Here is a 12,951-nt window from a genome sequence, read left to right on the forward strand (position 1 = left end):
TCCCATTATATTCGTTGGATTGTGGAGGGAACCATTAATGCAATACGATGCACTTGGATTTAGAAATGGACAATGATGATGCGAGATACAATGTAAAGGCGTCCACCTTATATTATAGAAACAAAGTGCACCTCCAAAATCCATCAATAAAAGTAGTTTCAATGCTAAAAAGCCTCAAATTGATCATCTCAACTTTGGGATATGGCTTTGAAGGCCAAAAAATATTATATCTTGTATTACATTATTTGGATCATCCATTTTCAAAAAATTTAAGTGTTAATGGATGTGCTCGATTTATACATTTTTTTGCGCTTTTAAATTTTATAGTTAGTGGAGAAAGTTATTGATGTAAAAAAATAAAACCAGAAAAAATAAAAATAAAATATTGAGAGAATATACTATCTCTCAATGTTTGAGAAGGAATTCACCCCAAGGTTGAGAGAATATACCCTCTCTCAAGGCTTGAGAGGGAATCCACCCCAAAAATATCTTCACAAGACCAAATTTTATTAACTCATCCATATCTTTTTTACGATGAAGGGAAATATACTTTAAATAGACTAAAAAAATAAGATAACCATTAACACAAAAAACTCTCTCTACAATTTTTCTATTTTATCATTTCTTCCTTATTTTCTCTGTCTTAAAATCAGGTGCAAAATTTTTCTATCTTCTCTCTCTTTAATTTTCTATCCCACATTTTGCCCAAAATTCTCCCCAACTTTAATTATTATTGATAAGGATAAACTCTCTCTAAACTTAACCTTATCTTATTTATATTCATAAACTATCTCCCCTAATTTAACCTTTATTTATTTATATTCAAAACTAACTCAAATCAATCAATAACTAATTAACCCAAATCCATAAATATCAACTCACACATAAACTCAAACTCAATGCTCATAAATATCCCTACGCACCTCCTCTCTTATTCTTGAAGAGATAAACTAAAGACTAATAAAAAATTAAAATAACCCTAATATTATTTGCATCATTCTCCCCAGGTTGGGAGAAGCTGGGCCTCGAGCTCAAAAGTTGGTGATGAAGTCCCACTATGGGCGTCGATACTTTTTCTTCAAGACTGATGCCTGCAACTGTGTTCCAAGAGTAATTGTTGAATACGAGCTTAGGCTGATTATTCCTAATTAAGAAAATTTTAAGAGATCAATTGTAATATCAAAATTTCGTAGTCGTTCTATAAGACGTGGCAGATCTGGTTTCTCTATAGAAGCTAGCAGATCTGGCTTGTAAATTTCTTCACTATGCTTGAATGATTTGGCGTGGAATTACTGGTGCAAGATGAATGTGGTTGAGTACTTTCTTCACGAGGAAGATTGTTCTCAGCATTTAACTTGATTTGGATCTGACTTGCTCTGATCTAACTTGCTCTTAGGATCTGACTTGCTCTAATACCAATTAATGCAGTTCTGATACCAATTGATGCAGAGCAATAATAACAATAATAACATTACAAAAATAAAAGGAGCAGTTCTGATACCAATTGACGCAAATTGATGCAGAGCAATAATAACACCATAAAAATAAAAGAAAAAAGTTGAGAGAATACACCTCTCTCAAGGTCTCCAAGGGAATTCACCCCAAGGTTGAGAGAATATATAAGAGAATATACCTCTCTCAAGGTTTCCAAAGGAATTCAACCGTCCAACCAGTCGGATCAGCTAATTGGTAATGTTGACATAAGAATGAAACTGTAATGGCTAGGTTGGAAGTGAGACATGTCCTTCTCCATGCCCTTCATGTTTAAAATTTCAATTGTTACATAGCAGCTTGGGCTTGAGCAGTTAGCAGCTCGATTCCTGCTATTGAATTATACTTTAAAAAACATAGCAAAAATAATGAAAATCAAGATTGTTACAACCTGGTTGGCGATCCCTAGTGATAATTTTCTCCTTATGTACTATCGAACTATTTGCACCTCTCTCTCTCTCTCTCTCTCCCCACACTTGGCATCAAATTCTCCTAAAACCCTCATCCTTTTTCGATGCAAATTTTTCTCTCTACTCTTATGTTACATGCCAATTGCTAGAGTAGATCGGGCCATTCAGGGTGGTTACGGTACGTGTTTCGTATTTTATTTGCCAAAAAAAAAAATCAACTCATTGGGTTTAAAGCTTCCGTGCACAACAAGTAGTATCAGAGTATGGTTTCGGGTTTTTAGGTACGACGGTAAAGGTTTCGAAAGCAAAGTTCAAGGTGGAGAAATGTGGTTTCAATTTTGGAAATCTTAGTGATAACCTTAAAATATATATTTATATTTATTTATAAAGTTTAAAGCTTCAAAAATAGTATAGATAGACAGATCTATGAAAACTTGAAAATTGACAGTCAAAAAATGCGTTACAAAATACACTACTCTAAAACTTGAAATCCATTTTTTTTCTCATGTCTATGCATCTTGATGTCGAGATGATCAATTTAAAGATATTTGGGCATCAAAACAACCTCTTCTAGTGAAAATTTTTAAAATTTGATTGTTTAGAGCCTTAGCTCTATATAAACTTTTTGCTTTATATATATATATATATATATATATATATATATATATATATGTCACCATATGAGAAATGTGGCTTCCTCTAGAGAGAGAGAGGGGGTAGTGCCTCTTATGCATAAAATGCAAGGTTGGGCTTCTTTTGTAGAGAAACATTGTGATGGTGCTTCTTGTAGAGTTTGATGGTGGTTTATTGTAGGGAAGCGATTCTCATTAAGATTTTGGGTTGTTTTTTTTTTTAAGTTAAAAAGAAAGTCAGCTTCTTGTTGCTCTTGCATCTATATCTAGTGTTATCGGTAATGGTTGCCAGATGTAAGGAAAAGGAAGAACGACATGTAATGTTGGTCAGGAGAGTGGTTTAAAAGGGTTTATTCGACTCGACTGGGTTTTACCGACGGTTAGACATGTAACTCTATCTTCCAAAATCTTTGATATAATTTTCATTGGTAAAGTGTGAATGATATAGGTATACATTATGTGGGTATTCATAAATGTTGCCAATACCTTTGTCTTAATAATTTCGAATTATTAAGTAAAATAGTAAGGAATATGATGAGTATATGTGCATATTCATAAATATTGTGTAATATTGTAAATGTTGCCAATAATATGGGTGTATGACGGTAAAAAAAAGAGGCAAAAAAAAGAAGAAAAGAAGTTTGTAGTAATAGGATGGCAATGGCCACACTCGAGACCCGATAGGTCTGGGTATGGGTCCAAATTTTGAACCCGAAAGGTCGGATCTGGGTCCAAAATTTAGACCCAAATACTATTCGGGTTCAAGTCCAGATCCAATTGGAACTGAATCGTACCCGACCCGTTGGAACTGAATCGTCCCCGACCGGTAGCCATCCCTACGGGCCCATTACCACTCCTATACGGCACAAATTTTCCCTCTCGTTTTCATTCCAAATGCCCTTCTACCACTGTCCACGCGGCATTCTCATATCCTCTACTCTTGTCACAAACTAGTGCAAATGTTTGTAATTTTTCACTGTGGCACAGCACCTTCAAAACACACTCTCCATCTCTTTCACCCAAAAACCACTCATTTGAGACCACTATCTTATATTGTCTCAAATTCTTTTCTCATGTTCAAAAGTGACCATACTCTCTTATTTTTTCCCCAAGTTGAAAAGAGAGCATAGTTTCGAGCGGTAAATCCTCTCTAATCCACACACTTACAATCCTTCTCTCTCCTCCCCCCACAGCCATTCGTTCACTGAGAGGCTATCCATAACCCAATCCACTCTTTTATCCTCCACTCTACGCCACCCCACACCATTTTATCTCTCTCCTCTGCCAACTTCCTCATTCTCTCTCTCTCATGGCTACTCTCTCAGTAGCCAATGCCTCAGTCCAGGTATGCTACTTGCACTGCTTTTTACCTCCTCCAAATTATAGTTTTTAGTCATAAATACCTTGTCTGTTAAGTGTTTGTATTTACTAGATAAAGTATTATCAGAGGATTTTCTTCTTTTTTTTTTCGGGAATTAACAGGGGATGTTTTTGTTTTCAGGCATCAAAGGGTTTTTCGGAATTCTCGGGTTTGAGGAGCTCAGCTTCGATCCCTTTTTCGAGGAAGCCATCAGAAGATTTTCTGTCTGTTGTAGCGTTTCAGACCTCTGTAGTAAGTCACAAGCACGATATATCTGTTTATCTCAGTTCTTTGGTTTTGCTTAGAAAAATTTGGTCTCAATAGCAATGAAGTGATGAGTGTATGATGCATCTCTCTCTCTTGCTAAGCAAAATTCAATAGTAATAGCGATCGGTTCATGCTTAAAGAAAGTATTATCACACGAAGTAGCTGACAATTGAGGTCACAAATTGCACTGGAATTGTTTTACCTTTCTACATTGTGATTTTATATTTTCGGATTTGTATGTTAGTCATCTGAAAGATCCTCTTTTTACTTTATTGGAGAGAGTGAGTAGGTTTCTTTAGTACAATCAAACAAAGCAGGTTATTGATCACCTCTAGCTGGATCAGCTTTGTTTCGTAGTCTGTTTCAGTTTGGTGGGAAAAAACTAAGCAATTCAGTGCTTTGGTTAATTCAAACGAAGACTTCAGATTTTATTTATTTATTATTATTATTTTTTATAAATATAATATAAATAAAATATATATTTATATATATAAAATATGTCAAAATAAAATATATCTGATTCAATGGAAAAGGCCGAATCAGACTGAAGTAGGCCAAAGTTGATGTACGAGAGCTTGGCTTTGCTTCAGTCTAGGTCGAAAATCCGAAGACCCCACTGATTTTGGACCCTAAATTTTGAGGATATAATCTCTCTCACACGTAGATTGAACCTCAATAAAAAATATAAAACCCCACTGATTTTGGACCTTAAATTTTGAGGATATAATCTCTCTCACACATAGATTAAACCTCAATAAAAAACAATTTCCTAATTTGTACAAAAGATGTTGTCTCAAGTTTGAATAGAAACCATCCAATGTTTTGAGAGCAAGATTTAAGTGTTACAAAACTCAAATGAGCACAAAACTCAAATTTCATTTATTTTGACTATAATTTCATTTTGAAAATTATTTTAAGTTTTAGTGATTTTTAGGTGATTCCCAAAATTTCGGATCGCAAAAATCCTCCCAAGTAAGCCATCTGACAGAGGGAATAGCAAACTCTGCTCCTGAGGGAGCGTAGCGTACGTGCTCTCAAATTAGAGGCATTAAACACTAATTAAGCCCCTAGGAACTCATGAGATGAACTTGAGAAATCCTTCGTCTAGAAGAACCACGCCCATTATGTGTTACCGTTTTTTAAAAAAAACAGAATCCTTGTTAGAATCACGAGACCACTATTTAAAAGTAAACAAAACAGATGTTAAGCTCCTAAACACTTGGATTTGAATATGACTACTCAAGTTCAATCTTGGGATGCTATTTCTTTTTTAATATAAAGTGCTTGCTATATTTTCTTTTTGTACGAAGTTAGCTACAAGTTTGTTGAGGTTACATCCTCGAAATATGGGATACTAAAAATAATTCTCCTAAATTGAGTTTTACATGAGATAGTTAATGCACAATATGCTCCAGCGGTAGTAGGTAATCTCTTGGCTTACAGGAATGTGATCTCTGTATTCTTTCACAAGCTATGTGCCTGCCCGTTCATTACAAAAAGAATTTTGGATAAAATTAGTCTCCCCAATTTGCTAAGGGCTGGGACTACATAATCATAAAAAGCAACAAATAAAAAAGTACATGTGAAATAAGAAATCAACATTTAGTGCACCGAAGGCATGACACTTCTCGATCCTTCTTTGCATATCACATAATTTTGATTCAAATGACACTAAAATATCATTTTTGTTGTTTTTGTACATTGATCAAAGGTGTGGGGGAGTGGGTACAAGAGAGGAGTTGTTGAGGCCAAGATTAAGGTTGCCATCAATGGATTTGGAAGGATTGGGAGGAACTTTTTGAGGTGTTGGCATGGAAGGAAGGACTCACCCTTGGATGTGATAGCCATCAATGACACTGGTGGTGTGAAGCAGGCATCTCACCTCCTTAAATATGACTCGACTCTCGGGATCTTCGATGCCGACGTGAAGGTCGCCGGAGTTGATGCCATCTCCGTTGACGGGAAAGTCATCAGGGTGGTGTCCAACAGGAACCCCGTCAACCTCCCATGGAAGTATGAATCTCTTTCTCACACACACTCATATTGGGTTGTACCCGGTTTTTAAAAGCAAAATCCCCAAAATTGATTATTTTAAAAAGAGGGTGTATGTTGTGCTTCCATGGGAGCATACTCTGCATTTACATCCTTGGGCAAAACACTTACTTGGATGCCTAAAATTGGATCTAGGCCATTCGTTGAATGAACCTACGTCGAAAGATAATTTAGGACCTTTCTGCCGAAATCATATTTAGAGGAGCCACTCCAAATTAATATTGTCAAAGGAAACATGCTTCAGATCGGTAGGAACATTGTCTTTCAATATTCCTATGGGACTAGTGAAGTTCACCAAATGCTATACCATGAGTTTTTACTTATTTTGGCGAAGGCCCATATCCTCACAAATGTGGAGATGAAGAGGAGTCTTACATCGAGTATACGGGCATTGTCCCCTACCTCCTTTATATCCAGAGGACTAGACCTACAATGCAAATCTCTTTGAAATACAAGAAGTCAAAAGAAGAAATTTATCAAACAAGAACTTCTCTTCTAATCAAATTAAGGCGAATCTCCAGAATTCACTGGAAAAAGTTGTTTCGATACCCAAAAATTTCTCGAATTAATTATCTCGATCTCAAGATGTATGGACATGAGAAAAAGTAGATTTCAAGTCTTGTAAAATAGTGCATCTTGTAATGCATTTTCTGGACCGTCAATTTTTAAGATTTTCAAGCTTTCATAAATTTGCTTAAATTTTATAATTAGATGTGAAAATAAATTTTTAGGCTGTCACAAAGGTTTCCAATACTAAAACATCTTTCGACAAAATTTGAAGGTGCGCCTTACTTTTTGTTTAGGGCCTCAGCCTTTATATAAACCACATCGAATGTTAAATACTTTTTTGTGTGTATTTTGATAAATTTCCCTAAATTAAATGACTATATCTTGAGTTTACATCATGCGCCAGAAGATGTCTCATAGTGCTACAAATCAGGTTTAGATCCTCTTTGTGTTTTTAGATAGAAAGTAGAAGATGGGTCTCATGGCCACGATACTTTGATCTGATATTCAAATTTCTAATTTGCCCTGACAAAAAAAAGAGCCAAAATCAAATTAACATTCCTATTTTCAACAAAAGGTTATGTATCATGGACACGTGTCTATTGTTTGTGACTTGTGTCGACACATCAATGACATGATGCTTATGTTTGATACTATAGAAACCTAAGCGTGTCTTGTACCATTTCTTGTTTACTGTAAGTGTAATTTAATGTCCCTTAAATTCGCACCTTTCCATTTATGAGAATGATATATGGACACAATATATTTTGTCTAGAAATCTCATTTTGAGGTTAACATTTTTGACATTTACATTCATGTCGCATGCATTCAATCTTTGTAACATGAGACTAAAGCATATCATTTTCATTCTCGTGTATAGGGATCTAGGGATCGATCTCGTGATCGAGGGTACCGGTGTCTTTGTGGACAAGGAGGGAGCCGGAAAACACATTCAGGCTGGGGCAAAGAAGGTATTGATTACGGCACCTGGTAAGGGCGACATCCCAACGTATGTTGTTGGAGTGAACGCTGATGCTTACAATCCCTCGGAACCCATCATCAGCAACGCCTCATGCACTACTAACTGCCTGGCCCCTTTTGTCAAGGTTCTCGACCAAAAATTTGGTACGCTTTTGGCTTTTTATCTCAATATATATTTTGGATTCAAGGAAGTATAGAGTGATACTTATTACTTTTGGTATAGAAAGGTCACAATCACTTTGCCTCTTAGATGTTAAATTTGGCTGTAAAGGGAGGGTGTGGCATTGACCCTGCGCAAGATTCAAAATATTTTTTTAGACTTGTCGAAAAATGACAACCTGCATCTGTCTGATTTTGCATATGATGGCTAAGGGTTATTACGACATGTTGGCGTCAAAAAGTGAATAGCCTTATCACATACAATATTTTAAAGATTTTAGCGCATAATATGCTCTTGTGGGAGCATATTATATATTTACTCCCTTGGAAAAAAGTAAGTAGGCCTTTTTAATGTGAAATTTTGGGATCTACATTTAAATAACCAAATGAGTATTCCCCAGCAAAAAAATTTGAATATCATGTTATCAAATACGTAGATTTGACTGTCTAAAAATTGGATAGTTATTATTCATTATGAGTAAGTTATTTTCTCAGGCACTATGTATTGTAAGATTGTTTATAAATAGATCATTTATCTTTTGTAAATGGAAGTCACAATCGTTCTTACCCCTTAGTTTTCAAAATGGGTGGTTGTAAGAGTATCGTTAAACAACATCACTAGTTAGAGTCCTCTTGAACTCAAAAAAAGACAAAATGATTGTAACCTCCATATAAAAGAAAATAAATGGTCTCTTTGTAGACAATCTCATATAGTATTATTTATTGGTGTTATTATTCTTATTATTATCATCATTATTATTTGAATTTCGATGCTTAGTTGAGGAGGTTACATCCCAAGTGTTACCACATAAGTTTACCATCCAAAGAATGCTCTTAAAGTGTTTTCCACGTAAGTTTCCCATCCAAAGAATGCTCTTAAACTGTTTTCCACGTAAGTTTCCCAAATATGTTGAACTTTTTTTTGTCTTGAATCCTTAATATGAAGCCATTGGTTTCCTTTTATGTTGAGTTTCCTAATTGATAAGATTATTGCCTATTAATTTAAAATTTATCATTAACTAATTTCATATTATCTAGGAGTTGATACTGGGTGAGACTTATTTAGATTATGAGTCCCACTTAATAGGATAAAGTTGCTAAAAAAAAAGGAAACAAGTCCCTAGAGCATAGGGTTTGGTCTTTTCTCTATAATGTGTACAGGTGATGGAAACCACTACGCAGGGCGAGTAGTAGGGGTGAGCACAAAATCAGGCAAGTCTCTAGAGCATAGGGTCCCTGGTGCTATTTACCTGGAAAATCGACCGGAATTAGGCCTCATATTAGGCCTTTGACTTAGTTTAGTGGGCTCAAGACCATGGCGAGTTCATGCCCAAGTCTGCATTTTTAAATACTGGACTAGGCCCAGTGTGCTATTGTCTTGTTCACCTCCTGGTACACTAGGTCCTCTTCCCAAACTCTACATAACCCCTCTTGGTAAAAATAACTTTGTTTCTAGGAAAAACATTTGGCTTTTAGACTCCCTTTACAAGAATAAAAACCTATGTAGTACAAGACAAACCTAGAAGGTTATTCTATTATGGAGAAATGAAAATATTAACAAAAATACTTGGAGTAATGGTAAAAAAAAAATCAATTTCTTTGGAAAAGAATGAAAAGTCTAGGCTGCCCACCTAAAGGGATAATCAGGCTTTTTGCATACTTGTTTGGTGAAAATGATATTTTATAAGCTTTAATAATTAAATTTTACAATGTAGAAGGCAATGAAACATTTTGTGTAATGCTTCCATAAAGTAGAAGCATGATCACGAAAATTTTATTTGCAAGAGAAGTATGAGTATTTGTGTTAATATATCTTTGTTTTGGAAATCTATAGGCATCAAATTCATAAGTGGTATAGAGCAATATATATGAATCTTTTAAACTTATGCGTAAATAAGGTGAATTTCTCAGAAGATATATATTCATATTGAGGTAGTTTATCAAATTCTTACTTTTCGTCTCACAATCTTCTTTTTTTATTGTCTGGCAATGACTTAATGCTTAAATGTAAATAAAAAATATGATAGAAAATAGTCACATATTTTCATGAGAAAACTAAATAATCAATAACAAGGGCCTTATTTACCGAAAAAAAAGAAAAAAAGAAGAGAAAACACACGGGATTATATACATTGAGACCATTTACCTTTACTATGGGGAAGTCACAATTGATTATCCGATGTGAAATCTAATAACTTCAATATGGTACAAGGTTCGAAAAAATTTCACATCTAATGAATAAATGCAGTCACTCAATTTGATAGCTTGGGCATTTCTAAATTTCACATCCAATGACAATCTGATAATTTGAGCTTGTGACAATGAAATAATTGAAGTCACCCATTTTCACATCCAATGCTCAAGATTAATTGTGACCACCTTGTACCAAAGGTAAATAATATTGTTTTATTCTTTCCCAAAAAAATACTATGCACGTTTTATCATGGTTATGACTCTTCGTAATAAAGAATAGATTTCAACATAATCACAAATTTACAACATGAACCTCAGGTATCATCAAGGGAACCATGACCACCACCCACTCCTACACCGGTGACCAGAGACTTCTCGATGCGAGCCACAGGGACCTCAGACGTGCCCGGGCTGCCGCCCTCAACATCGTTCCCACCTCCACCGGGGCCGCCAAAGCTGTGGCCCTCGTCCTACCGACCCTAAAGGGCAAACTCAACGGCATTGCCCTCAGGGTACCAACCCCCAATGTCTCAGTGGTCGACTTAGTCGTGCAGGTTGAGAAGAAAACCTTTGCAGAGGAAGTGAACGCGGCTTTCAGAGAGAGTGCGGATAAAGAACTCCAGGGGATTCTCTCGGTCTGTGACGAGCCTCTCGTGTCTGTCGATTTTCGGTGCTCTGATGTCTCCTCCACGGTTGATTCTTCACTTACTATGGTCATGGGCGACGACATGGTTAAGGTCATTGCTTGGTATGACAACGAGTGGGGCTACTCCCAGCGTGTCGTCGACTTGGCCCACATCGTGGCGAACCAGTGGGTGTAATCTCTCTCTCTCTCGCTTTCTCTCTCTCATTGTGTTAATTCAACAAGCCTAATTTTGTCTCCTTTTATTGGTTTTTGTTTATTAATTATCCAATAATCTTGTTACTAGAGTTGCTCTTGTTTGTAGTTGCAGTCTCAAGTTAAAGACTGGGCGTGATTCAATTCTCTCTCTCTCTCTCGCCAAAAAATCAAAATATGATACAAGAATAAATCTAGACAATCCATTGTAATGGACTTCAGATTTGAGGAACTTTGAACTGAAAATCCATCTCTTATTTCTTCTCTTCTATGGAAAGCCATATCCACACCATGAGAAAGCCATATCCACACCATGAGAAAAATCTAAGACATAGAAGGTAGTTTCTGTTTTTTTAGTGTTAGCTTGGAAACTATATGAAAATAAAAAAAAAAATATTTTCGAGTCTTAAAAATAGTGCATCTTGCAACACATTATTTGGATTGTTCATTTTCAAGATTTTTATATGTTTATAGATCTGTTTGATTTAAACTATTTTTTAAATTTAAAATTTTATAATTACATATGAAAATAGATTATGGGACCATCCTAAAAGCTTTTGACAACAAAATTGCATCTTATGATAGAGTTTTGAGGTGCAATGGTTGTTTAAGGTTGCAACCTTGTACAAATCACACCCTTAATTAAATGGTATGAAGAAAACACTAAAGCATAAAAGTTAGTTTAGTTAATGGAAAAAAAGGCTGTAGATTTCTATATGTTTTGGTCATTTGTAAGAGATTTAGGTGATTATATGCAGCATTGTAGTTATCACATAAACATGGGGAGTCTTCCAAAGCCCATTTTGCAATATTTTCTTACCAAAGGATTCTCTGGCAGGAGGATATCACTAGTGGGAGTATTTTTAGGACTTCCAAATTTTGGGATGTAATCTCTTCAATTTATCGAACTATTTTTTTTTTTTAAAATAAAGAAAATATAAGAGGTAAAACTTATACTATACGAGGAAAGTGGATCTAAAAACCCACTAGAGAAGGTTATTTGTATACTGGAAAACCCTCAAATCGATCATCTAGACTTTGAGATTCATAAACATTAAAAAAATGGATTTTTAGTCCTAAAAATAGTTTATCATCTAACACATTATCTGGGCCGTCTATATTCAAGTGTTTATATATCTGCTTAATCGTATCTGTTTCTGGAACTTTAAATTTCATAATTGGGGGAAACAATATATTTTCGTATCATTGCAAGACTTTGCGGCACTGAAACTGCATTTTTGCATAGTTTTGTAGTGCACCGTACTACAATAGTATAAGGCAATGGTTTAAAAAACGGATCGGTGACCCGGATCTGGGCTTCCAAAAAACCGATCCGGATCGGCGAATCGGCGATCCGGATCGGGAATCGGGTGAATCGGTCAGAATAAAGCTTAAAAAAAATTCGAAAAAATTATTAAAATTCATTATAAATATTGTTTTTTAGGAATTCAATAAAAAATGAGGGTACTCCATTAAGAATTTTCATGTTTTTGAATGAATATGCGAATATTGATATGTTCTTTCCCTGCATGAACCGCCATTCAGCATTTAATTTACAGTATTTCGTGCTCATCCCTACACTGTTGCTGTTGGGACTCTATATGTGAATAATATGGCTGAGATAGGGTGGCCTCAGAATCATCATCTCTCTCATTTTCTCTTTGAATAATATGGATTAAAAAAAAAAATAACAAATTTTCAAAAAAATCGATCATGGATTAAAAAAAAAATCACAAATTTTCAAAAAATTCTATCATGGATTACAAAAAAAAATTCGATCATGGATTAAAAAAAAAAAATCACAAATTTTCAAAAAATTCAATCATGGATTACATAAAATTCGATCATGGATTACATAAAATTCGATCATGGATTACATAAAATTCAATCATGGATTATATAAAATTCGATCATGGATTACATAAAATTCGATCATGGATTACAAAAAAAAACAAACAAAAAAAAACAAAAACTTCAATCGTGGATTACAAAAAAAGAAAAAAATAGTTCGATCATGGATTACAAAAAATTCAATCATGGATTACAAAAAACTCTATCATG

At 35.0% G+C, this 12,951-nt stretch overlaps 1 protein-coding gene across 1 annotated transcript; it reads left to right on the plus strand.

Annotated features, from left to right (window-relative positions):
* Positions 1–3,733: 3,733 nt before the first annotated feature.
* LOC18434583 (glyceraldehyde-3-phosphate dehydrogenase A, chloroplastic) lies at positions 3,734–11,303 on the plus strand. The gene is made up of 5 exons (XM_006844651.4): positions 3,734–3,878; positions 4,035–4,145; positions 5,872–6,173; positions 7,600–7,844; positions 10,371–11,303. The coding sequence occupies exons 1-5, from the start codon at positions 3,843–3,845 to the stop codon at positions 10,871–10,873; spliced, it is 1,197 nt and encodes a 398-aa protein (XP_006844714.1). The 5' UTR covers positions 3,734–3,842; the 3' UTR covers positions 10,874–11,303.
* Positions 11,304–12,951: the final 1,648 nt, after the last annotated feature.

The sequence above is a fragment of the Amborella trichopoda genome, chromosome 6 (assembly GCF_054954075.1).
Source record: "Amborella trichopoda isolate Santa Cruz 75 chromosome 6, AtrichopodaSantaCruz75HAP2 v2.0, whole genome shotgun sequence".
In the NCBI taxonomy this organism is placed as follows: Eukaryota; Viridiplantae; Streptophyta; class Magnoliopsida; order Amborellales; family Amborellaceae; genus Amborella; species Amborella trichopoda.

What these genes read in the sequence shown, in the direction of transcription:
- LOC18434583 (XM_006844651.4), top strand. Translation starts at nt 3,843, where the DNA reads ATGGCTACTCTCTCAGTAGCCAATGCCTCAGTCCAG. An exon ending in TAGCGTTTCAGACCTCTGTA is followed by an intron (nt 4,146 to 5,871) that starts GTAAGTCACAAG and finishes CATTGATCAAAG; the next exon opens with GTGTGGGGGAGTGGGTACAA. An exon ending in CCCGTCAACCTCCCATGGAA is followed by an intron (nt 6,174 to 7,599) that starts GTATGAATCTCT and finishes TCTCGTGTATAG; the next exon opens with GGATCTAGGGATCGATCTCG.